The sequence below is a fragment of the Panthera onca genome (genome assembly GCF_046562875.1).
Source record: "Panthera onca isolate mPanOnc1 chromosome E1 unlocalized genomic scaffold, mPanOnc1 haplotype 2 h2.Chr16_ul_7, whole genome shotgun sequence".
Lineage (NCBI taxonomy): Eukaryota > Metazoa > Chordata > Mammalia > Carnivora > Felidae > Panthera > Panthera onca.
In genome coordinates, this window is record NW_027675821.1 from 585566 (window position 1) to 611368 (window position 25803).

A 25803-nucleotide genomic window follows, 5' to 3' on the forward strand; every position below is an offset into this window, starting at 1 on the left:
GAATACAAATGAATATGAGATCTTCATTTTATACTGTTTCCAAGATATGAATTTGAATGCTGCCATCTGTCATATGTACTGATTGCAAATGTATGCTTTTTTGGACCTCAATCTTTACTTTAGCAGTTGAATCTGATGTTCTATCTTGGAAGTAAAGCACCACACTTTCTTGTCATATTCGAAATTTTCAGGAAGAGAAATATCAAATTTCATGTTTACATGGGAAAAAATATAAATGATTAGCAGTGATTCAGAGAACTTAATAAATAGAAAAAACTAAATTGGAAGTTCATTCATCAAAAGTCAACCTACTATTGTTTAGAACTACATAATGTTTGCCTCCAGTACCAGAATTCCCTAAGCATTCATTGAACATCATTTTTTTCAACCAGATTTTTTTTAATTCATTAAGAAAATTGAGGCTGGCAAGAGTGATAGCCCTCAGCTTTACATCTTCAATTCCTTTTTTTTAATTTTTTTTTTTTTAATTTTTTTTTTTCAACGTTTTTTTTTATTTATTTTTGGGACAGAGAGAGACAGAGCATGAACGGGGGAGGGACAGAGAGAGAGGGAGACACAGAATCGGAAACAGGCTCCAGGCTCCGAGCCATCAGCTCAGAGCCTGACGCGGGGCTCGAACTCACGGACCGCGAGATCGTGACCTGGCTGAAGTCGGACGCTTAACCGACTGCGCCACCCAGGCGCCCCAAAAAAAATTTTTTTTTAATGTTTATTTATTTTTGAAGGAGAGAGAGACAGTGTGAGCGGGGGAGGAGCAGAGAGAGAGAGAGAGACAGAATCGGAAGCAGGCTCCAGGCTCTGAGCCGTCAGCACAGAGCCCGATGCGGGGCTCGAACTCACGGACCGTGAGATCATGACCTGAGCCGAAGTCGGATGCTCAACCGACTGAGCCACCCAGGCACCCCTATGCTTATTTATTTTAAACGTTTTATTTATTTTTGAGAGAGAGAGGGAGAGAGAGCGCGCACGTGCGCATGCATGGGTGGGGTAGGGGCAGAAAGACGGAGACAGAGGATCAGAAGTGGGCTCTGTGCAGACAGCAGCAAGCCTGATGAGGGCCTTCAACTCACAAACCGTGAGATCATGACCCCGTCAACCAACTGAGCTGCCTGGGTTCTCTTTAATGTTTATTTATTTATTTTGAGAGAAAGAGAGAGCACACGCAGTGTGCAGGGAGGGGCAGAGAGGGAGGGAGGGAGCGAGAATCCCAAGTAGGCTCCACGCTGTCAGTGCAGAGCCTGATGCGGGGATCAGTCTCATGAACTGTGAGATCATGACCTAAGCCAAAATCAAGAGTCAGACACTCAACCAACTGAGCCAGCCAGGTGCCCTGAGATGCTTGGCTTTGACCAGCCTTTGCCTCTTCATCTGTCCCTGGAGTTCACAACTGGGTTTGTGTTGCCACTTAGTCCATTGCCTCACACTGATCATGGCGTGAAAAGGTTTCAGCACCACCACCGTCTGGGCCACAGCCCAAATCAGCCAAGTTCTAAGGTGTAGAATTCAGGTGAATTCTTAACTGACTTCCACATCCTCCCATTTTACAGGATTATCCCTCTCTGGGGCTGATGACCGAGAAGCTATCCCAGAAAAACATCAATTTGATCTTTGCTGTAACGGAAAATGTAGTCAGTCTCTACCAGGTGACTGTGCCTTCAGGGATTTCGGGAGTGGGGTCTGTATTGGGTGGAGCCGTCTCTGGGAACCCAGGCACACTAGCACGGGCCATGCTTCCCAACCAGGAAAGCCCCTCCTCCAGCCTATTCCCAGGGGCAAATGGTTCCTTTTTATGGTCTCTCTCCTCCAACCTTGAACCTCACGGGATGGGTGTGTTGGTGTTTGTGGTGCTGGAGGGGAGTAATTTATTGGGGGAGAGGGGTGTGAGAAGTTCTTTATAATTTTTCTCAGGGCTGCAAAACTGCTAGGTTTGTTCCTGGAAGTGACAAGTAAAATATCCCATCCTTCCCTCAATCTTCGTTTCAAGACCCTCATTCTGATTTGGGGAGGGCTTTTGAGATCACCCTCTTCATTTAGTCAGCCTTGTACATCTCTCTCTCTTACCTTCTAGAACTATAGCGAGCTCATCCCAGGGACGACAGTGGGGGTTCTGTCTGCCAATTCCAGCAACGTCCTTCAGCTCATTGTTGATGCTTATGGGGTAAGTGTCTCGCACTGGGGTTGGGTCTGCTAAGAATCCACCTCACTCGGCATTCCCCAGGAGGGAACGCAGATTTTGGAGTCCTGGATGTGAGTCCACGATGCAGCCTTCACTGCCTTCCTCTTATTCTTCTAGAGGCTGGCTGGTGGCCAGCACTGGGAGGAATGCAGCCTTCTGAGAGGGAAATGGCTCAGAAAGAATTGCCAGGGAGTGTCAGGAGCAGTGGGTGGAAGAGCTTAGAGAAGGTGGAAAGGAAAGAGAGGTTGGGGGTGGTGATGAGGAAGGACAGGGTGAGGGATAGGGCTCCAACAATAGAGAGAAGAGGGAGCTGAGCCAAGGGGAAGATGAGGTTGGTTAAAAATTAGGTAAAAAAAGCTACTATCCAAGGTGACCAGTGCTAGCCCTCCCTTTTTGCATGTCTCTGAGGCTTGCAGGAGGGTGTGGCTGGTTTAGATTTTACCCAGATTCAACTAGACACCAGGGGGCACAGAGAGAGAGAGAGGAGCAGACCTTGGGCAGGAAATATTGTAAGAAATAGGCTCCTAAGGATGCTCTCCTCTGGCAGCTTCTAAGCAAACCCCAGCACCCAGCACTGCCGCGGTGAGTCCATGGCCACCTGGTATTTTACTTGGGGTGGAATTGGTTCCTGTCTACTTCCTCTCGGCTCATCTCCTTAACCTTCTTTTGCCCCCTTTCTGCTCAGAAAATCCGCTCTAAAGTAGAGCTGGAAGTGCGGGACCTCCCCGAGGAGCTGTCTCTATCCTTCAACGCCACCTGTCTCAACAACGAGGTCATCCCTGGGCTCAAGTCTTGTGTCGGACTCAAGATTGGAGACACGGTGAGGTGGGCTGGGCTGGGCAGGGGCTGAAGCTTCAGCTCTGGCCCTGGCCTTTGCCCCTGAGCGTCTGTGGGCACCCTTCCATTCCTCCCCTGCACCTTCTTCCCGAAGGTCATTACAAGTTGGATATAACGGAGCTGCCAACCTTTTCCTCTGACTCCTGTTGTCTAAACTTCTCCGCTACGTGGAGATCTTTAAAAAACTTGCGTTTAGCTTACCTCTGTTTGTTTATGCACAGCTGATTGCAAATGAAAATATTTCTTACCTTTGGCCCAGTCTCCAGCCTCCCCTAAGGTAATACCTGTCTTTCCTCTACAATGTGAAATGGCAGTCACATCTACCGATAGTTGCTGAGCGCCAACTTTGTGCCAGGCATCATTCGCTGCTGGAGATTCAACAGCAAATGGAACAGGCAAAAATACCAAATACCCACTGTCATAGACTTCCAGAACGCAAATGTTCATTTTGCCTCTCAGGTCCCTCTGTGGCCTCTATGGCTTTCTTTCCTTACTGGTTCTCTTCTGCTTCTGCCGATGGGGGGAGGGGTTGGTGAAGAGGGAGGGAAGCAGAAAGGGGGATAGCTATATCTCTATCACCGGTATCACCTGTATCTCTATCATTTCTGTATCTAGGTCCATCCATCTGTCCGTACACCTATCTATATTCTAGAACATGTGCACATATCCTGTCTAAGAAATATTGGCCGGAAAGGTGTTTGACTGCACAAGTGATGATGTACTATATGGAAATTAAACAGTAGATCCTGAGCCTTTGGTCACTGTGTGGCATCGTGTGGTGCCATATAGTGCTTTGTGTGTCTGGCTGACTGACCTTGTGTATAATCAGTCCAGCTGGCTTCATTGGCCAGAGAAGAATTTTTATAAGATCACAGGTTCTGTTCTGCTTGAGCTGGCTTATTTCACAGGTGGAATTAAAACACACACACACACACACACACACACACACACATATCCAGGGGCACCTGGGTGGCTCAGTTGGTTGAGCATCCAACTTCAGCTCAGGTCATAATCTTGTAGTTCGTGAGTTCGAGCCCCACCTCAGGCTCACTGCTGTCAGTCTGTCAGCGCAGAGCCTGCTTCAGATCCTCTGTCCTTCTCTCTGCCCTTCCCCCACTTGCAGTCTCCCAAAAAATAGATATATATATAAAAAAAACCAAAACCAACCTCTCTCCTGACTGTAAATTATGTCTGTGCACCCAACCAGATACAACTGGACAACTGTCCCCAGGCTTTTCTTTTTGCTTTGCAGACCTTGGTCATTTGGAGGCTGAGGAACTCCAGGTTGCTGGGGGATGAGACACCCAGTTTGGATATTCCCGGGCAGGGCAGGGCGGGGCAGGGCGGGGCAGGGCGGGGCTTCTTTCCCTCCAGGGCTGGAGTGATAACAGGGTGCGCCTGTGTTTGAATGCGGTCTTCCTTTCCACCCAGGTGAGCTTCAGCATTGAGGCCAAGGTGCGAGGCTGCCCGCAGGAGAGGGAGAAGTCCTTCACCATCAAGCCTGTAGGCTTCAAAGACAGCCTCACCGTTCAGGTCACCTTCGACTGTGACTGTGCGTGCCAGGCCCATGCTGAGCCTTACAGCCGCCGCTGCAACAATGGCAACGGGACCTTTGAGTGTGGGGTGTGCCGCTGCGGGCCCGGGTGGCTGGGGTCCCAGTGCGAGTGCTCCGAAGAGGACTACCGCCCCTCGCAGCAGGAAGAGTGCAGCCCCCGGGAGGGCCAGCCCGCCTGCAGCCAGCGGGGCGAGTGCCTGTGTGGCCAGTGCGTCTGCCACAGCAGTGACTTTGGCAAGATCACGGGCAAGTACTGCGAGTGTGATGACTTCTCCTGCGTCCGCTATAAGGGGGAGATGTGCTCAGGTGAGTGAAACTGCACACCCTCCCGCCCCTGTACCCGCGCACGCTCGCTCGCACATCCACAGCCTCTGGAAACTTAGGCCGGGGCTTAGGTGGGCACAGGAAGGCCCAGCAGGCAGAGCCGAGTGGATGGTCCTTCCACTCCAACGGCAGAAGACAGGAAGGAGGTTCTCTGTAATTCCGCTCTGCTCCCCGCGTCCTTGCTCCTGGGGTACACAGCGGAAGGGAGCCTCTGCTCTCCTGGAGCATGGGAACGAGTGGGGGAGCCTGAAGGTGAAGACCGTTATTTTCTTTTCTTCCACCTGCCATCCTGCTAATACTTTAAATCACTGGCTCTTGATCATTTCAAGGATGCGGAACAACTCCCTTTTTAGGTTAAAAAAAAAAATCTCTGGCTGCTGGTAATTAGATTTTTAGTAGTTACAGATTCGGAAACTGCATGGTATCAGAATGCGTAGTAAAGTTGGTAGTAATTATTTTACATGAATTTGTCTTTTCATGACAAGACTTGGAAAATAGTAAAAAAGCAAGGCAATGGAGCACGTTTAACAGCCAATACACTCGGAACAATGAGTGGAAAATCATAAGCTCTTTTTACATGCTGGCACTATTTTGTTATCGCTATTGGCACTATAACGTTTTGGATTCTAGATCTGTGCTGTCAGATATAGTAGCCCCGTGTGGCTATTTATTTGTAAATTAGTCACATTGAATTATAACTTAAATAAAATTTAAATAAATTTAAGTTAAATGAAAAATGAGGGGCGCTTGGGTGGCTCAGTAGGTTAAAGCTCTGACTGCACTGCCAGGGTGTTGACTGCATAGAGCCCGCTTGGGATTCTCTCTCTCTCTCTGCCCCTCCCCCATTGGAGGTTTTTTTTTTTTTCCTCTCTCTCAAATGAACTTAAAAAAATTTAAAAAATAAATGAAAAATGAAAAATTCATTTCCTCTGTTGCTCAGGAGCTCCACGTGGCTCGTGGCATGCTGGACAGCACAGACATGGGAAAGGATTGCCATTGAGAGGCCCAGCCTGCAAACTGGGGGTTACGATTTTGGCTCCTTCTACCTGCAGGATACTTTTTGTCCTTCTCATTACAAAATTCAGTAAAGTCTTGAGGCCCACGGAAAATCTCAACCTGGTCTTTCCTTGCCCTAAAGACTGCTCCTAGGCTACTTCCCCAGCTAGACCAAGTGGAACTAATGTGAATGTCGTCTGTATGTGCTGACAATACTTGCAGAGGCAACTAGGCAGCCTGAGTAGTTCCTGGGGCACTGGGGATAGGTTTTCACTGGATTATGGTCTCTGAGGCTTGATTCCTCTTGTGACAGAGAGATCAAAGACATTTGCAAGTTGTTTAGGATTGGTTTATGGGTGTATTGTGTGGTTAATTAACACAGATTATAATTGGCTTCTTTGGTGATCAAATCTATGGCGGAGATTGGCTTCCTTTGCAATGGGGCTTAAAGGAGCCGAACTAATCCAACCAGATGTTCACTTTAACATCTGCCTTTAAGAAAGCTTGATTAGAAAGGGCTGCCAGTGTGGTTCAGATGGTTAACTGACTCTTGATTTCGGCTCAGGTCACAATCTCAGGGTTTGTGAGTTTAAGCCCCACGATGGGCTCCTCCCTGACACTGTGGAGCTTGCTTAGGATTCTCTCTCCCTCTCTCTCTGCCCCTCTCCTGCTTGAACTCGCTCTCTCTCTCAAATAAATAAACTTTAAAATTTATATATATATATATATATGTATATATATATATGTATATATATATATATGTATATGAAAACTTGATTAGAAAGGTAAATCTATGTCATTCTTTTAAAAAAAAATTAAAAAGGGGGCACCTGGTGGCTCAGTTGGTTAAGCATCCTACTTCAGCTCGGGTCATGATCTTGCAGTTTGTGAGTTTCAGCCCTGCGTCAGGCTCTGTGCTGACTGCTCAGAGCCTGGAGCCTGCTTCAGATTCTGTGTCTCCCTCTCTCTTTGCTCCTCCTGTGCCCATGCTCTGTCTCTGTCTCTCAATAAGAAATGTTAAAAAAACAATTTGATTCTAAAAAAACTTAAAAAATTTTTTTTAATGTTTATTTATTCTTGAGAGAGAGAGAGAGAGAGAGAGAGAGAGAGACAGAGACAGAGCATGAGTGAGGGAGGGGCAGAGAGAGAGAGAGAGAGGGAGACACAGAATCCGAAGTGGGCTCCAGGTTCTAAGCTGTCAGCACAGAGCCCGACATGGGGCTCGAACTCACAAACCTTAAGATCATGACCTGAGCTGAAGTCGGAGGCTTAACTGACTGAGCCACCCAGGTGCCCCATAAATCTATGTCATTCTAAAACATGCCCAAGTCACATAAAAAAGACTTCTTTTTATTATCTACAACATTGTTTCCTTTATTCATGTCAGCAAAATTTGACAGAGATTGGAAAAAAATGGTAGCAGGGAGATTAGGGGAGAAAGAGATCAGGCACGGACCCCCCAACAGCAGTTTGAATTAGAGGGTGAGGGAGGCATTTCAGCTCATTTTACTAGTGAATAGTACTTACATCATATTCAGAGTACCAAAAGGAATGGTAAGTTTGATGTGGGAGACCACGGGGAGTAGGGTGGGGCTGAGGGGAAGAGGGTTGTCCTACGTGAGGCCTACAGATAGCCCCTTGGGGGCACCAGGGACAGAGGGAGGGCCACTTGTCCTCCAAGCCTCCTGGTTCCTGGTCTGGTATGAGGCAGGGTGGGAGGGACCGCGGGCAGAGTGTGTTTCCTTCAGCTGCTGGCCCCACCGATGCTGCGAAACAAAGCCATCGGGTTCAGCAGCCTGCTTCCTGCCTCTCACTGGTGCAAGCACAGCTCGTCAGCAATGCGCTCCACCCAATTCAGGAGGGAACCCCAGGCAGCAGCTCAGAGGCCTCCCTCCCCCACTGCCAGCCCGGGTGTTGTGTGCCTACTGGCTGCAGGTCTGGATCCTGTGGTGCTGCCGTCACACTCCCCAGTGACGGATGCTCAGGGACACACACTTATTGAGCACCTGTTCTGTGCCAGGCGCTCAGTCCACACGGGTGAACAGGGGGCATGCGTGATTCCTGACCACTCAGTTTGTAGACCAGTTCACCATTGTCTCTTCCCTGGGCTGCTGGCCTGGTCTGTTCTTTGCTGCAAGCAGTGGCTCACGAGGGGGGCATGCTATGACTTAGCCATTTCCCCAGCCTCTGGCCTTCCCCCTCCCCGCTGGAGGCATGGTCTTTTGTGGTCATCTGTTATCAGCACTTCCTTCGGAAACATCAGGGAGTGCATCCTTCTCCCCGAGGGACTCCCCGAGGGACTCATCCTTCTCCCCGAGGGACATCCATGAGCATAGATTGATCAGACACCCCTGAGCCAGGTTCTGTGCTGTAGTGTTGTGGGATAGGGAGGCATGAATAAGACAGTTTTGCCCTTAATTAACTTACCTGAGGATAATTCACAACATGAGGCAGAACGTGCCAGATCTTAGAAGTGAGGCGTCCTTGGGGCGCCTCGGTGGCTCAGTTGGTTAAGCGTCCAACTTCGGCTCAGGTCATGATCTCGTGGTTTGTGAGTTTGAGCCCCGCGTTGGGCTCTGTGTTGACAGCTCAGAGCCTGGAGCCTGCTTCCGATTCTGTGTCTTCCCCTCTCTCTGCCCCTCCACCCACTCTCACTCTGTCTCTCAAAAATAAATAAAACATTTTTAAAAAATTAAAGAAAAGAAGTGAGTTGTCCCTGGGGAATGTTATAGGAGTCTCCTGGAGAGAGACCCAGTGTGAACAGAGGAGGCCTGGGTGGCTTCATGGAGGAAGTAGGATGTCAGACAAAGGGTCGGCTCATAAGGCAGGGAGGAGTGGGGCTGACATCGGCCTGGGAGTCACGCTCTATAGGGAGAGGTCATTCCCTCTGACCTAAAATACTTGCTCCTCCCTTACCCCTCCCCCTCCCTCATCTCCACCCCTCCCCTGCTGCCTTCTTTTCTATTTCCCTCCTCTTTCTTACACTCTCTCTTCATTTCTCACCCTCCTCCTCTGACTTTGCTGTGAACCCAGGCTCAGCCACCCTTTTGCTGGAGGGATGCCAGTCCTGTGACATTACCGCACTGTAGCTTCCTTCTGAGGGCTGACCCTGCCAGGGCTCGGGCTCGGCCTGCCGGCTCCGGCCCGCCACTCTACTTCCAGCCTCGCTCCGTGGCTGGCCTGGCAGACCATCTTCTCAAAGGTTACTTTGTTTGGCCTCACAAAGGAAACACTATGGGACAAGGGTTTCTGAGGAGGCGGAGGCCTCCGGGTGCTGCCAGACCTCTGTGGCGTCTGCCTTTCCCTGTTCGGGAGCCATCACTGAAAGCTGCTTGTAGTAGACACTGTGGGGCCCCTCCAGCTGCTGTTAGGGCTGCTGATAATGGCTCACAGCTGCCCCTTCCTTGGAATTATCTTCAGCTGACAGGAGCTGTCTTGCCCTCAGACCTGGGCCAATGACTGGTGGACAAAGGTTACACAAGACCATTCCCTTTGCCTCCGGGTGGAGCGGGCTCTACTCTCCAGATATTTGGAGCTGGGGCAGCTGACCTTATGTTTGCCATCCAGAAAGAAGCAGACATCTCTTTCCAAGGCAGCAAAGGTGTGTCTGAGTCTTGAATAGAGGATGGTGCTAGGATCACTGGCAGAGAGACTCATTGACCAAGGGCCTCTAGTCAGACCCACTGGGGTCCCTGGGGAGCAGAAGATGCCAGCTAGTGTCTGTTTGAGCCTATGCACCTCGCTCTCCTCCACCATCTTGGGGCCCATCCGCTCACACAGTGACATGATTTTGAGACCCGTTGAGGTTACTTCCCCTTGGCTCCCTGCCTTTCCTCTGATTAACAGTCAGATTTTTATTATTCATCCACTTCTTCCTGATTCGGAATCCTTGAGAATGAGTCACCCTTTCTTCTGAGTTTGGGAGAGCCAAGTTTTCAAGCCTTGTTAAGTGATTAGGGGGATGTAGCACTGAGAGTTAACACCTGCATTTAACCAATCTACCCCCTACCCCAATCTCTCTTTCCCATTCCTACATTCATGCAGTAAAGTGAGTAGGTCTTTCCTACTAGGGCTGATGGCTCTCTGCAGTACTGTGATGATACAACACAGGGCACATGCTGGTGAATGTGTGTGTGGTTCCCAGGATTTTTTTTTCTTTTTTAATGTTTATTTACTTATTTTGTGTGTGAGAGAGAGAGAGGGAGAGAGAGAATCCCAAGCAGGCTCCAGGCTGTCAGCCCAGAGCCTGATGCAGGGCTTGACCTCACTAACCAAACCGTGAGATCATGACCTGAGCTGAAATCAAGAGTCAGATGCTTAACCAACTGAGCCACCAGGCACCCTACCCAGGAACTTAACTAGGACACAAGCTCCACGGTAATAGGGACCTTTCCTGTCTCATTCACTGCCGAATCTCCAGTGCCCAGTGTGAGCTCAATAAATATTTGTTGCATAAATGGATAAAGAAACATTAATTGCATGCCTACTGTATTTCAGACGTTACGCTAATCCCTGCCGACGGACAAATTGATATGTCCTCTCTCACTGTGGAGCTCAAAATCTAGAAAGAGAAACAGATAGGCAAGCAAATGGGCTGGTCATGAGGGTTAAAATAGAGGCATATGTAAGTGCTGGGAGAACACGTAGTAGACAATTTGCTCCGGGGAGGTCAGAAAAAGTTATGGAGGGGAAGGAACTTTTGAGTTGAGCTTCGAAAGGTAAGTGGGAGTTTGGTAGCGATCACAGGACGAAAGGGCGTCAAGGCAGAGCTAGCAGCATGAGGCTAGAAGGATAGAAGGTGGTGACGCTTCCGTGGGGTGTTAATGAGTGGCCGTGGGAGGAGGGTGGATGAGGGTAAAGCTGGAGAGCAGGCTGAGCCACGGGTTGGGGCCCCTCACCTGCTGCCCGCCCCCTCGGGCTGTGTGCTTTCAGGTCACGGCCAGTGCAGCTGTGGGGACTGTCTGTGTGACTCCGACTGGACCGGCTTCTACTGCAACTGTACCACGCGCACCGACACCTGCATGTCCAGCAACGGGCTGCTGTGCAGCGGCCGGGGCGAGTGTAAGTGCGGCAGCTGCAAGTGCATCCAGCCCGGCTCCTACGGGGACACCTGTGAGAAGTGCCCCACCTGCCCTGACGCCTGCACCTTTAAGAAGTGAGTGGGCAGAGAAGTGAGTTGGAGCCAGTCGGGTGCTAGAAGGAGGGAGGGGGTCCCCCAGGCTAGAATCCCCAACCCTCCAGGTTCTTACTCACCAAAGCTTCAGGAGGAGGCGTCCGCTGCAGCTAAGAGGCTAGCTTTCCTCTTCCCACGGAAAAGTTTGGGCAAAGAGGGAGGGAGAGCCAACCATGCAGGGGCCAAAGTAGCACCCGCTGGACTCCAGTTGGAGAAACCCCTCTCCTGGGATGGCATCCTGAATCCCTGAGTTGGGAGGAAGGCTAAACCAGGGAACTTCTGGGGAACGTTCTCATGTTCCGATCGTGTGGGAGAGTTGGGCTGGAGTTATGAAGGATTCTGTGAAACAGGAGATGTTCGCTAGTACAAACTCCACTCATCTGGGGTCAGGGGAAGCTCCTGCCATTTCTCTTGCCACTTTCAGCAGGGCTGGGCTCATAGGCATGCAACCTGTGCATTTGTACAGAGCCCTGTGCTTAGAAGGGCCCCATGCTTGGTTTACCGCTCTGCTGGCACTGTCTTGTAATGCTTAGGGATTTTTGAACAAGGGGCCTGACATCTTCTTTTGTGCTGGGTCCCCAGATTACATGACCGGTTCTGCCTTTAAGGCTCCTCGAAGTGGCACACGCCTTACCTCCTGTCACACTCTCGGATGGGACATGAAGAAGTTTAATGAGGGGACTGGGGCCTTCTGCCTGCCAGGCCCTGCCTCTGGGTGAGGAGGAACTCCCACCCCTGAACTCCAGACCCGACCCTCTGGGTCCCCCAGAATTGTCTTACAGGGGTTTTTGTTTCGGTGTTTGTTTTCCAAGGTGGGGCAGCTTTCTGGTGTGTGGATGTCAGAGCTGGACTGACACACACGTAGGTTTGCTCCTCTCTCGTCTTTTTTGTTTCTTTATTTTTGAGAGAGAGAGAGAGAGACAGAGTGCAATTGGGGAGGGGCAGAGAGAGGGACACATAGAATCTCAAACAGACTCCAGACTCTGAGCTGTCAGCGCAGAGCCTGACGCAGGGCTCAAACTCACAGGGCTCGAACTCGAAGACGGCGAGATCATGACCTGAGCCGAAGTCGGATGCTTAACTGACTGAGCCACCCAGGCGTCCCTCTCCTCCCTTGTCTTAATCTCTGTGTCGTCTCTCTTTTAGGAAGTGTGTGGAGTGTAAGAAATTTGACCGAGGAGACCTACATAAAGAAAATACCTGCAGCCGTTACTGTCGTGATGAGATTGAGCCTGTGAAGGAGCTCAGTAAGCTCAGCATGTCTTAGAATTGTGCACATATGCGGCTGCTGAAGTTTTCAGTTGATCCCAAAACGTGTCTATGTCTCATCAGTAAAATGGAAGAGTAATCCCTGCCTCAAAGGCATGTTGTACAGACCTGATGCACACTAGGCACTTAATAAAGGCCAGCTTCCCTGAGTCCTCTTGTGCCCTCTGCTAATTTGTTCCACAGTCCCTCCCCATTCTGCTGCTTCCCGGCACCCACAGACTCAGCAAGACCCTACAGATAACTTTTAAAGTATGTAGAAATCAACCCTAACTTGACCTCCCCAGGGAGAGGAAGACAATGCATCCCATTTTACGGATGAAGAAACCTAGGCTAGGTGATGTCAGTTTAGGAGGCTAGTAACCATTTACTGAGTTTACTTAACTGAGAGTGTTCAGCAATGCCCAGGCATACTGCTCTGCTGGTTTGGAGGGAAACCTTCACCCTTATGGATTTTAGCTAAAATCATAATGCTGTAGCCTTTTTTGGCTCTCTGGAGCCCTTCCTAGAATAAGACAGATAAAAATACAGTGGTGAGCAAAACTCTTGCCTGCAGTCATTGTAGTTTGAATTTCTTTTTTTTTTTTTTTTTTTTTTTTTAAATTTTTTTTTTTTTTCAACGTTTATTTATTTTTGGGACAGAGAGAGACAGAGCATGAACGGGGGAGGGACAGAGAGAGAGGGAGACACAGAATCGGAAACAGGCTCCAGGCTCTGAGCCATCAGCCCAGAGCCTGACGCAGGGCTCGAACTCACGGACCGTGAGATCGTGACCTGGCTGAAGTCGGACGCTTAACCGACTGCGCCACCCAGGCGCCCCTGTAGTTTGAATTTCACCTTGACCAAAAAGGGGATAATCTTTGTTGCTGTCAGCACATCTGATGTTATCTGGGTCAGCTAGGCATTGGTTGGTCTAGGGAGATGGCAATCTCTCCTGAGATAGCTGTCTCTCACGAAGGCAGGAAACATGTTTTCAGTGAGAGCCACAGTGAGACACAGCCAGTCAGTCGGCTTCTGGCTTGGGGTGTTACAGAAAAGGGTCAGCTCTCTGGATCCTTTGGCTAATATCAGAAGTGGGGCTGGTGGGGGGGGGGGGTGAGGGGCATGATTTGGGGATTGAGTTTGAAGAGACGGCTTTTCCTCCTGAGGAGAATCGGTATGCTGTGATTAGCTCAGGCGGGCAAGACTGCTGAGAGAGATGTGAGATGTTTTTATTACCTAGACCAGAGGGGAATCTCAGGTTAGTTGAAAGTATTTCTCTTACCCCCACCCCCGTGCCATGATAATCATAAAGATAAATGCTTGTTTGTATGGAATTGTGTAACTTATAAAAGTTAGGCAAGTATCTTTTCATACACATGATCTTGTCTTTTTCTCAGCCACCTAGTAGAGTAGAACTGTGGTACTGTTGTTATCTTCATTTTGCAGATGAGGAAACTGAATCTCAGGAAAGCTACATAACTTGCCCGAACAAGTTAAGCTTAGAATGAATCTGGAAATCCTTACTCTTTCCACTGTACTCTTATACCACTAGTTTTCGGGCGGCTCATTGAGTTCAAGTCTGATACTACACTTGATCTTAGCCAAAAGGCCGAGAAACAATCATTGAGTTCAAGTCTGGTGTGCTCTGAGACTCCTGTTTTAGTTCTGTTCCATCACGTACTTGTGTTGTGATCTTGGTGCATTTGCTTAACATCATCGTGTGTCAGTTTTACCTGTCTGGTTGCATCACTATAGGACGTGGTGCAAATGATAGAGGGGCACCTATAGTTTCCCTGTCAGAATAAGAGGCTTCAGAATTAGAAGGGGTGAAGCCTACAAAAAAGTGATGGGAGTCAGAGAAGAGAGGCTGGCTCTGGAGAGGAACACTGGATCAGACGCAGAAACGGAAGAAATGTAAGGGCTTTGCCAACAAACTATTGAGAATAGTTGAGCCAGGAGGGAAAGGAAAGAGAGGGAAGGGAACACCCTTCTCTATTAGGTACTGTTCACTTGACATCATTTAGTTCTCTACCAGTGTTGTGAGGTGGGTTATCCTTTTCCTTTCATAGATGAAGAAAGAGCCAATGAGGTCAAGTAACTTCCCCAATATTACGCAGCTGACAGGTGGTAGAGCCAGGCTTTGAATCACACTGTGTCATGTGTTCTGTCATGTCCCTTCCAAGGGAAGGAATACGAACCAAAAAGGGTCTGGGAGGGACAAAATTCAGCAGCGAGGGTCATCTAGAGGCAATTGCCAGGCACAACAGCCATCTCAAGTCTAGGCATCTTGCCTAATGTCAGGCATAGGGTTTCCTGTTGCATACTTTCTCAGAAGTCCCATGACTGGGGTTTGGGGATGGCCCCGTCTTCCAGGAATTGCCTTGTTTTTCACTCTCCCATATTTTCCCCTTCCTCAGAGGATACTGGCAAGGATGCAGTGAACTGCACGTACAAGAATGAAGATGACTGTGTTGTCAGATTCCAGTACTATGAAGACTCCAGTGGAAAGTCCATTCTCTATGTGGTAGAGGAGCCAGGTACGTGAACCGCCAGGGCCCCTGACACTGCACCTATAGGGAGAGGGAGAGCCACGTTAGGCAGCAATTTCCACCCATTACGCCTCTTACACAGAACAGCCAAGTTAAGACTACCTTACAAGTGGTAAGTTAGGGCCTGTCATCTGGGGGTGGGAGATATTTAAATACCAATCTTTGTGAGAAAGTGACTTGCTAATTGAGGAGGCAGAAAAAGAAGGTGAGTAAGGAAAGGAAGAAGGTAGATATGGATCCCACGAAGGGACAAAATACATCCTGGCATTTTTTTGAGGTGACAGTATTAAGAAGTGAGGAATTTAAAGTCTGGGACTCTTCAGCATCCGCTCCACTTAAGGTCAGGTGGTTGCCAAGGGCAACCTGTTCGCTGCTTCAGAGGAAGGCCTGATGCTTTGAGGTGTTGACCTTACCAGGGTCACCATGAGACACAGTACTGGCTTTGAGGCACCAAGCCAAGGTGTTCTGAGCACTGAAAAGATAGTGCTTGCTCTCACAGCCTTCTGGAAGCAGGAGGAGCTCATCCGTCATACACAGACCAACCACAGGTTTGTCGCCATCCAGTGTAGTAGATTAGCTCTCTTCCCCTTACCACCCCCGTCTCCTTCCTTTCTCTTACACAACAGACGAAGCGATGAATCACTAGAAAATATTTTCGAGTACTTATTGTATATCAGCCAGTAGACTAGGTGCTGGGAATATAACAATAAATCAAGCAGATGTGGCACTCACAGGCCAGGGGGAGAGGGACATGTAAATTGATAGTGATACTGCTGAGGGACAAGGGCTGTGCCAAGGCGGGGGGTAGACAGGAGCTTCTATGAGTGAAGGAACAATGTCTGAAGGCAGAGACTAAGTCAGTTGGTTGCTCGTCAGTTGATTCCTACAGCTGTAGAAATTTCTTCAAATCCTCCTTCAGACCAGGGTCCAGCAAACACTTTCTGTTCAGGGCCAGGGGTTAAATATTTTAGGCTTTGGCGGCACCTGGGCGGCTCAGTTGGTTAGGTGTGTGACTCCTGATTTCAGCTCAGGTCATGATCTCATGGTTCATCGGTTTGAGCCCCACATTGTGCTCCGCACTGACAGTGTGGAGCCTGCTTGGGATTCTCTCTCTCTCTCTCTCTCTCTCTCTCTCTCTCTCTGCCCCTCACCCACTCGTGCTTTCTCTGTCTCAAAATAAATATTTTAGGCTTTGTGGGCCTTGTGGTCTCTGCCATGACTACTCTGCCATTGTAACAGGAAGGCAGCCATAGTCTATATTTAATGCACAAGCCTAAGTATATTTAGAAAGACAGGTGGCAAGCCACATTTGGCTCCCAGACAATAGCTTGCTGGCCCCTGCTTTAGGAAAGTGGGTCTCCAACTTTTCTATGTTCCCCTTGCTAAAAAATCGAGAGTCCTGAGCCCCATGCTGCTTCCATGAGCCTCTATGTTCTTTTTATTTGATTTTTTATTACATTTTTAAATGTTCATTCATTTTTTGAGAGAAAGATGGAGCACGAGTCGAGAGAAAGATGGGAGGGGCAGAGGGAGAGGGAGACACAGAATCCGAAGCAGGCTCCAGGCTCTGAGCCCAACGCAGGGCTCGAACCCATGAACTGTGAGATCATGACCTGAGCCAAAGTCAGACACTTAACCGACTGAGCCACCCAGGTGTCCCCAGCCTCTGTGTTCTTGAATAGTGCTCCTGGCAGTTGTGAGACGCCCCAATATTTGAGTGCCTCTGCTTTGGACACATCACTTCCCCTAGTGAGCCTTCTCAGACCTCCTCCATCATCCTTTCTTCTGATTCGGTTGGGTGCTCCTGTTTGAGTCCCAGAGCAGCTGTGTTTCCCTTAGATGGGCCTTCATTCCACCATTAACTTGCTTCTTTAATCACCCATCTCCCTCAGTAGATCACGTGCCCCACGAACACACGAACCATCTGTCTTATCTATCGTTATATCTCCATACTTGGCTCAGTCATCTACAGAGAAGATACTTAGTAAACGGGTTTTGAATGAGTTACTAGGACTGATTATTCGAGTTGACAGGCAGGCTTGCATACATGTTGATAACCTGCTCGGAGAACTTTGGCTGCTTGGAGAAGGAAGCGGGTGACAGTGGAAAGAAGCTCTACTACATCCGGGTCAGCCAGGGTGTTGCTGGCTGCATGGGTACCGGAGAGCATGGCGCCCCCTACCGTGATATTGTTCACCTGCCTTTCCCAGGGCTCTCACCCTTCAGAAGGGAGAAGGAAGGTAAAGGAAAGGGTATGACCTTAATTTTATTTAGCGACTCAAGGGAAAGCTGACATGGGAAGGGGAGAGGGCAGAGTCTGGGTATGTATCTGTGGGGGAGCACATGTGGATTATTTGGCCATGACCCCTCACACTTTCCCGCCCACCTGTGTTAACACGTTTCATGGATTTTTCCACACCCGCCCTATTTGCACCTTTGTGCTTTCTCATTTTTGAAGGGCAGTACGTTCTTGCTTTGGGGTTTAACGTTACTTCATCTCTGCTATAACAATCCTTGCAGGTGCTTCTGCTGTAACACCAAAATCTTTTGGCTTGATATTCTTAGATGGAATCCACTACTTGGAATTATGGGGCAGAAAGATGGTGATAACCTGAGCTGGTACAAATAACCCCCCAGGGTGGGGGGTGGAGTAGCTTTTCTGATGTAGATTCCATCCTCCACATGAGGAGATGGGACCCCAGACCCATATTCCCTATCTTGTTGCCCTGGAATTCTGAATTTGACCTCTCTTCTCACCTACCGCCCCCAACTATTTTCAGGGGTTCTGGCTTTGTGCAGAATGTGTCATCTGAGGTCCCAGAGCATAGGAGGGGATTATTCTCATTCTCTTCCCCAACTCATGCCTTTGCGGATGGTCTCCCTGAAGGGCTGGGCCACTGCAAGGCAGTAGAGACAGCACTGCCAAAGGGCTTGGCCTTGACTGGGTGGTGTTCAGCCTACTATGTGGAGTGGGCTCCGCTGAGCTGGGTCCTTATCACTCCCAGATAGAGTTGCCTCGTCGAATACAATATGTCCCATTCAACATTTAGTACCTACTTAGGCTGAAAAATTATTGTTTATCTGAAATTCAAGTTTAACTGGATTTCCTGTGCTTTTGTCAAACCTGCCAGCCCTGCCCAGTCTTTCCTGACCTTGGGTCTCCACGATGGGTCCTCATCACCGTGGCTGAGAGAGCTCTCTAGAGACTAGCTGATCTCATCATCTTCTTCCGGGAATCCTGCCATCTACTCCTTTCAGGACAAATGCTTAATAGATGTTTTTGCCTGAAGACCTCTTGACATTCTACTTGTCCTGCCCATACTGACATGCAGAATTGAAGAGATTTCACTCTGAGGTTTGAGGGTCAGCCCTCTCTTCCCAAGAATTCATAATTGTTGTTCCCGGAAGAGCTGGTGCCCTTCACTCCTGGGAACTCAGACACTGGAACCTCACAGCCTCTCTCCAGATGCTCCTTTAATTATAGACAGGTTATAATTTGGTAGCTTGGGAAATAGCCAGCTTGGGTCTGCATCGGTGGTTGTTTTTGGGTCATGTGTGGTGAGCATAGGGTGTATGTTTAGAGAAGAAGGTGGGAGACAGTGTGGAAAGTAGGCATGACCACCTCTCCAGACCCATCAATACCCGTATATTCAAACACCTAATTACATAACACCTGAGAAGTTACTGGAGTGAGGTCACCCATCAGACACCTGTGGTTTATGGGAAGCAGAGCTCTGCAGAGCACAGTCAGCTTGGTCTTCAGAGGGGTGATGCACCTCTGTCTGTGTTGGTTGTTGACTAGGGTTGAACAGGAAGTCGGCTTTCAATAGGGTTAGGATTAAAGATGACGAAATATTTTGGGAAGGAACCCAAAATATTGTCTGGGTTGGCAGGCTTCCTGGTCTCTGTGCTAACAAGGACATTAGGTTCCCAGCCCTCAGAGATGTACATATCCAAACCAGAGAAACAAATACAAATGCCTAAGGAGCTAGGTAAATAAATTAGTGAAAACAGGTGTAACAAGAACACGAGTAATAATGGTAGCTGATAGTTATTGAGCACTGAGTCTGTGCTAGGCAGTGTTCTGAGTTCTTTAAATATATTTAACTTATTTGTTTATTTTTACAGGTTTCTTTTTTTTTAAATATTTATTTTGTGGGAGGGAGAGAGAGAGAGAGAGAGAGAGAGAGAGAGAGAGAGAGCATGCACGAGTTGGGGAGAGGGGCAGAGAGAGAGGGAGAGAGAGTCCCAAGCAGGCTTCATGATCAGCATGGAGCCCGATGCCTGGGTGGCTCAGTTGGTTAGGCGTCCTACTTCAGCTCAGCTCACGACCTTGCAGTTCGTGGGTTCAAGCCCCTATTGGGCTCTGTGCTGACAGCTCAGAGCCTGGATCCTGCTTCAAATTCTGTGTCTCCCTCTCTCTCTGCTCCTCCCCCACTCATGCGCACTCTCTCTCTCTCTCTCTAAAAAAGAAATAATCCTTAAAAAAATAAATAAGTTGGGGTGCCTGGGTGGCGCAGTGGGTGTTCGACTTCAGCTCAGGTCATGATCTCACAGTTCGTGAGATCGAGCCCCGCGTTGGGCTCTGTGCTGGCAGCTCGGAGTCCGGAGCCTGCTTCGGATTCTGTGTCTCCCTGTCTCTCTGCCCCTCCCCCATACATGCTCTGTCTCTCTCAAAAATAAATAAACGTTAAAAACAATTTTTAAAAGTATATATTTAACTTAACTATGCTTCATAAGTTTTGGAATTCAGTGCTATTACTTTCTCCATTTTAAACATGGAGAGATAGGAAACAGACACCCAGAAAGGTTAAATAGTTTATCAAAGGTCACATAGCAAAGTAAGTTGTCAGCCAGGATTCGAACCCTGGCGGTCTAGCTCCAGAACCCACAGTAGCACAGCCTCCATGACAAGTTAACATGTTGCCTCTGTTTAGTGGAGAAAAGAGGGTGGTGACAAGTCTGGCAAACTAGAAAATGTGTCCCATCTAAAGGGGACAGCAGCTACTCACATCTAACCAGAGCTGCCCTGTGGGTGCAGTGTTTCCAGACCTTTTTATTTATGTTTAAAAAATTTTTTTTTACTTTTATTTATTTTTGAGAAACAGAGTGAGACAAAGCGTGAGCAGGGGAGGGGCAGAGAGAGAAGGAGACACAGAATCTGAAGCAGGCTCCAGGCTCTGAGCAAGCAGTCAGCACAGAGCCTGATGCGGGGCTCGAACCCACAAAGTGTGAGATCATGACCTGAGCCGAAGTCAGACGCTCAACCGACTGAGCCACCCAGGCGCCTCTATTTATTCATGTTTTTAAAGGGAAGAAGAAGAATCTGAAGTTTTAGGGGGATAATCTCCTGATTATTCCATGCTGCCAACAAAATAAAAATTTAATCAAGCTTTTGTTTTAAATCCAGTAGAGTTAACATAAAATCAACTTTTTAATAAACACTTGAGTAGGTTAGATTCTACCGGGGGTGACCTGCTTATGACCTCTAATTTAAACTACTCAGGACAGATTATTGCTGTCTTAAATATTGGTGCTCCCCCCCCCCCCTTTAAAAATTTTGATTTATTTTGTAAGCCCTGTTTCCCTCAGAGAGATTTCTAGTAATTTCTTACTTGGTCAGGTTGCCTTTACAACGTCCCTGCTCTGTGCTCTCTCCTGACAGAGTGTCCCAAGGGTCCTGACATCCTGGTGGTCCTACTCTCAGTGATGGGGGCCATTTTGCTCATCGGCCTTGCTACTCTGCTCATCTGGAAGCTCCTCATCACCATCCATGACCGGAAGGAGTTTGCTAAATTTGAGGAAGAGCGAGCCAGAGCAAAATGGGACACAGTAAGAGTCGGGGCTGGGCATTTTCTTAAGTCATTGGTTTGAGAGCCTCAACTGGAAATAGTAGGTACTTAGGGGAGCCAGGTTCAGCCAGCACCATAATTTCCCAGTTAGTCTCTGTTGTGGAAATTGGGAGATGGTCCTGTTGTCTTTATTATTCCTGAAAACCACCTGAGTCTCTCACTGCCACACAGTGACCATAGGTCCCATAGGTGAGAACTGACTGAGTACAGGTAGGGCCCAGCTCTGCTCTGGACACTGACATAATCAAAAGGAAACATATTCTCTAATTGAGGAAGACAGGACAAATGATGGGGGGTGGGGAACGTTATTATTGCCAGTTTGTAGATAAGAAAACTGAGCACAGAGACGTTCAACAGCTTGCCCAATTGTGGGAGAGAATCAAGTTATGATAGAAATGACTCTTTGGGCCAGCCTCTTAAAACATATCCTCTCTGCAATTTATTCTGATTGCATTCAATCAAGCATCTATTGAGAACTTTCTATATACTTAATTTTGCTCTGTTCTCCTTTGGCTCATCTTCCACATTCTGACTTTTTTTTCTGGACCTTCCAAAATGGCTGTTTGAGTCCATGAATGTCTAGCGGGAGGCTGAAAGTTTGTTCTCATTTGATGGTCACCTCAGGCCTTGGTACTCAAGGGTCCCAAGAAACTTGAGATGTTTCTGTTCGTACAGTGTAGAAATCTGGAATCTCAGCGGCACATGAGAATGTGTTGTATTTCTTGAAATGGGACTCCTAAAGACGGCCAGATCTTATGGGATTTATCACTTTTTGTTAGAAAATAATTTGGGCAACCCAGTGAGGGTCTTATTTTTTCCTGCTAACATGACAGTGGGTAGCGCTTGGAAGGATGAGATGAGAACAAATTAAAATTATTTTGAGTGAAAGCTATCCTCTCTGTTTCAGCTACCACCTGCTACATTTCTCGTCTCTGCCCGCATCCGCCAGCATAGTCACAACAAAAGAAAAAAAAAATTGGAGAAGGGCAAAAGAGAGAGTTCAGGAGAGAAGCAGGAAATAGATACTGGCTACAAGTGGTACTGAGGTGTTTGGGGATCACCAAAAAGTAATGGGTTGAATTCAACCCCTTCGAAACAGCAGCACAATGGCATTCCACTTTCTCTCTCCTCTTATTTCCTACCCACTCCCATCTCAGGAGCGAATATGGGGTTACAATGAGCATTAAGCGATTCATGGATGGTGTAGCCCGGAGAAAGGTGTCTTGGGTAAACTCTTCAGGCGAAATGTAATCATTGAGGGCAGGGAACAATTGAGGAATTCACTGTAAGACACATTTCTGTTCTCTCCGCAGGCCAACAACCCACTGTATAAAGAGGCCACATCCACCTTCACCAACATCACCTACCGGGGCACTTAATGACAAGCAGTCATCCTCAGTTCACTGTCAGGCTGTCCCAGAATTGTGGACACATCTGCTGTCATGTTTACAGGGAACGAAATCCGTGGGGCAGGATCGGGGGCTGGGAGTGGGGTGGGTTACAAGAATGTCAGTATGTGGAGGTGTGGGTCTCTGTGCGTGTGTGCGCGTGAGTGTGCTGCATGTGGGGGAGTGTGTAATTTAAAACTTGAGGTGTGTCCAGACACGTGGAGCTCCTCAGCCTTTGTCCGCAGAATGCCTCCTTCAGGGATCCTTCCTGCTTAACCTTAGGGTGACCCACGTAGCTGAGCAGGTACTGTTCATTACCTCACTGAGAAGCCAGCTTTCCTTTTCCGGCCATTTCTCCCGAAGAGAAGGGCAGGGCTGAGCCTCTCGTTCCAGAGGAAGGGGCCTTGACTCTGCCTTGAGTTGACGGTTCTTGGGTCCGACGCTCAGCAGCTCTGATAGCAAATGCTGGGCTCCGCAGCCTTGTCGTGTCATCTGGACTTTGATCTCCTTTGCCTTCCCTCAGGCTGACGGAGAAATCAGAAGCAAGAGCAGCCATCGGAGTTGCCTATGTCTTTTGCTGTCCCCTCAATCCAGTATGGTTCTCTCACAAGGGGAGCCCTTGCCAGCAATTCTGTTGGGAGTGAGGATGGGAAGGCCACTCAGGGGTCATGCATGGCCTGGATGAATGTGCCAGAGTCCCCCAGTTCATAATCATCACCCTTCACATTTGTCTCCTTGGCACCCCACCCTAGAAGTTCGATTGGAGGACGCGTGTTACCCTTAGACCAGCATCACCTCTTTACCTGCTACGTCTACACTCTCACTGCTGTAGACATTTGCTACATACTGGGAATTTCTTTCATGACCGGACGCTTTTCCTCCCAGGGAGAGTGCTGTGATGAGAGCCAGAGATCTGGCCCCACCCTTCAGGCCCTCTGCCCCTTGTCCAAGGCACCCCCCCGCCCCTACACCCAATCTGGTGCTTCTGTGTGCTACATCCATCCATGGGGCTGATTGCACTTATCTACCTCTTGGCTGTCTTGTGAAGGAATCATTCCCATGGGTCTCTGAGTCTGCTGGGCATATGTGCCACATTTAGAATGATGGGCCAGTTGTATCAGCGTGTGTGGCCTATTCTCCTACGGGCTGGGCAACCTCATTTTAACTCAGTCTTTAATCTGAGAGGCCACAAGTGCAATTTTATTTTATTTTTCTCATTGGGTCACCTGAAACCATGATGAGGCTTGCTTAATCTAAAGGAACATGTACAGAAACACATTTGCATTATATTTTGTAGTTTTATTTGAGGAGGAAGGAGCATATTTAAAAACAAACAAACAACCCCACATAGACTTGGGATGGATACAGACCCTCCCACTTGGCATCATTCATAGGGAGTTGCTGCCCATTTGCTGGATCTGTAGGGGCTCTCTCATCCTGGGAGCCTGTGGGGATGGCCCCACGGGCATGCTGGGCCATTCTGAGCAGGAGGGGTACAAGTGGTTCTTTTCTCCTAGCAGTTGCTTCCTTGGTGTTCACATTGGTCTAAACATTAACAACCACCCTCACCCCCCATTCATCAAGAAAAAGGAAAGAGCTATAGACGATCTGTGGTCTGACGATCAGAAAATGTAAGTCCTGGCCTCATTGTTGCAGCTGAGGAAGTTTTACCCTTAATTAAGGCAAGCCTCTCTTCCTTCCCTTCGGGGCTCAGTTTTCTAGTTTGAAAAATGATAGTTTGGACCAGCCAGTCTGGAAGGTGTCTTTCAATATTGATAATCTGAGATGCTGGGATTTACTGTGGCATCAGACATACAGTCAAGATTCCATGAGATGTTGATACTACTTTTTTTGTTAAGTTGGGAGATCTGAGAGACCAGCTTTTGCAAGAGCAGATGTCATTCCACATCACCTTTCTCAATGAAAAAGCCTCATTCTGTCCTCTCTTAGAGCCCCTTCTCCAATGTTTGTTAGCAGTCACATTTCCTAATGTAGCACTTAAGCTCCACTTAGTTTATTATTCCTTAGCTCACTTTGCACACGTTTGCATCCACATATAAGGGAGAGGAATCCATTAAGAAGTAGCTGAAATGTGTATTCTGTATTCGTGTGTTAACACTGAGAATAAGCCTTGGAATTAGGAGTAGGGCAAATGACTGAGCCTTGTCTCACCCATGGATTACTCTTTACTGAAAGGGATGGTAGTACAGTAGAGGGGTAAATGGGGGAGGGGAGGGTCGATAATGAATCCCAGAAGTTTAGAACCTAACTATACCCTTTGGCTACTGAGACAAGAGTCCATTAAAGCAGTAGTTGGACCTTTTCTTTAGATAAGATGGTTTATATGAAGACACTATATCAAAGGAGGAAGAACATATATTTAAAGGATGAAAAAATCAGTAGGACTCTTTGAGCTTCTGGAAAGAGACTCCTAGGCTTTAAAAAGGCGCCGGGTGGTTCAGTTAGGTGTTTGACTTTGGCTGAGGTCATGAACTCACATTTCGTGAGTTCCAGCCCCACATCAGTCTCTGTGCTGACAGCTCAGAGCCTGGAGCCTGCTTCGGATTCTGTGTCTCCCTCTCTCTCTGTTCCTTCTCTGTTCACGCTCTCTCAAAAATAAATAAAGATTAAAAAAAAAAAAAAGACCAATACTCTTTGTATGCGGGGAGAACCTGTAGCTGCGTTCGCAAGACAGCAAATGGCAGTCAGTTTGGGCATCACGTAGGGTGAACATCTAAATAGTATTTTGGTATCAGCACAGCCCAAAGAAGTTATTTATTTGTGCTCAGCTCATCTGGAGAGAATGTATGTTCAGTCTCAGGGTGTGTGGATAGTAATGGGAAGCTTGGGATGCTCCTGACAAGTTGTCACATAACGAATCCCTTCTTTCTCTCTCAGATATTCCTAGACCATCCATGATTTCAAGATCCCTCTCTTTGTTAGGTATTCCTGGTTGAAATGACTTAAGTGCCTTCCTGACTTCCTAACCACCCCCTCTGTTTGAATTGTGCAACAGTAAATTAAATGTGCTTTCCAAAAAGAATTGACCTAAGGCTGCCCAGTTCTTCCTGTGTTGTTATTTCTGTTTTCTTTGGGTGAAAAGAGTAAATGTCATCGCCTCAAAAATGATTATTTTAGAACAAGCCTGTTTCCAAATGTAACCAAATGATGACCACCACGGGGACTGAAGTTTACTCCAGAACCCAGAGCGTTTCTTTAGACTTTCATAATGTTTTCAAACTGAGTAGGTTATTGCTGTTCTAAGAGTTGGAGTTTTTTGTCTTTTAATTGGGGATTTTTTAGGAACTTGTGCAATCTCAATAGAACAGACTGTCAGTTTGGCCTAGGTTTTGTTTGCAGGAGGCATAAATCAGTACAATAAAGGCTTGATGGCAGATTATTGACAGGATCATTTAAATGCCCAGCTTTAGGGGGAAAAATGCCCAACTTTTATTTAAGGAATTGGGTCTCAAAATGTGGTTTGAGGACCAGCAGCCTCCATATCACCTGGGAAGTTGTTAGGAATAAAAATGCACAGGCCACGCCCCAGGGCTACTAACTCAGAAAATCTGAGATGGGGCCGGGCCCGGTGTTCTGTTTCAGCAAAGCCCTCCCTGTGATTCTGCTGCTTACTCAAGTTTGAGAACCACTGACTTAAGAAGTCACTTACCTGTCCTTCTGGCT

General features: G+C 48.0%; 1 protein-coding gene and 1 pseudogene across 2 annotated transcripts; one reads left to right on the plus strand and one right to left on the minus strand.

Annotated features, from left to right (window-relative positions):
* The first annotated feature begins 1548 nt into the window (after positions 1 to 1548).
* Positions 1549 to 25162, plus strand: LOC145715185 (integrin beta-3-like). 2 transcript variants are annotated; one of them, XR_014137206.1, is made up of 9 exons: positions 1549 to 1664; positions 2090 to 2179; positions 2883 to 3017; positions 4466 to 4895; positions 10842 to 11064; positions 12229 to 12329; positions 14748 to 14867; positions 18011 to 18234; positions 20545 to 20608. XR_014137206.1 is itself a non-coding variant. In XM_081794868.1 (9 exons), the coding sequence occupies exons 1-9, from the start codon at positions 1590 to 1592 to the stop codon at positions 22108 to 22110; spliced, it is 1407 nt and encodes a 468-aa protein (XP_081650994.1). In that variant the 5' UTR covers positions 1549 to 1589; the 3' UTR covers positions 22111 to 25162. The 2 variants fall into 2 exon arrangements, 1 of the variants encoding a protein (XP_081650994.1); XM_081794868.1 differs by lacking the exon at positions 18011 to 18234 and adding an exon at positions 22045 to 25162 and having other exon boundaries at positions 20545 to 20711.
* Positions 13797 to 13951, minus strand: LOC145715190 (U2 spliceosomal RNA; annotated as a pseudogene).
* Positions 25163 to 25803: the final 641 nt, after the last annotated feature.

Bases quoted from the DNA above. Each gene is read 5' to 3' on its own strand.
- LOC145715185 (XM_081794868.1), top strand. From the start codon at position 1,590: ATGACCGAGAAGCTATCCCAGAAAAACATCAATTTGATCTTTGCTGTA. The intron at 3,018-4,465 runs GTGAGGTGGGCT...CTTTCCACCCAG, and splicing joins GACTCAAGATTGGAGACACG to GTGAGCTTCAGCATTGAGGC. The intron at 12,330-14,747 runs GTAAGCTCAGCA...CCCCTTCCTCAG, and splicing joins TGAGCCTGTGAAGGAGCTCA to AGGATACTGGCAAGGATGCA.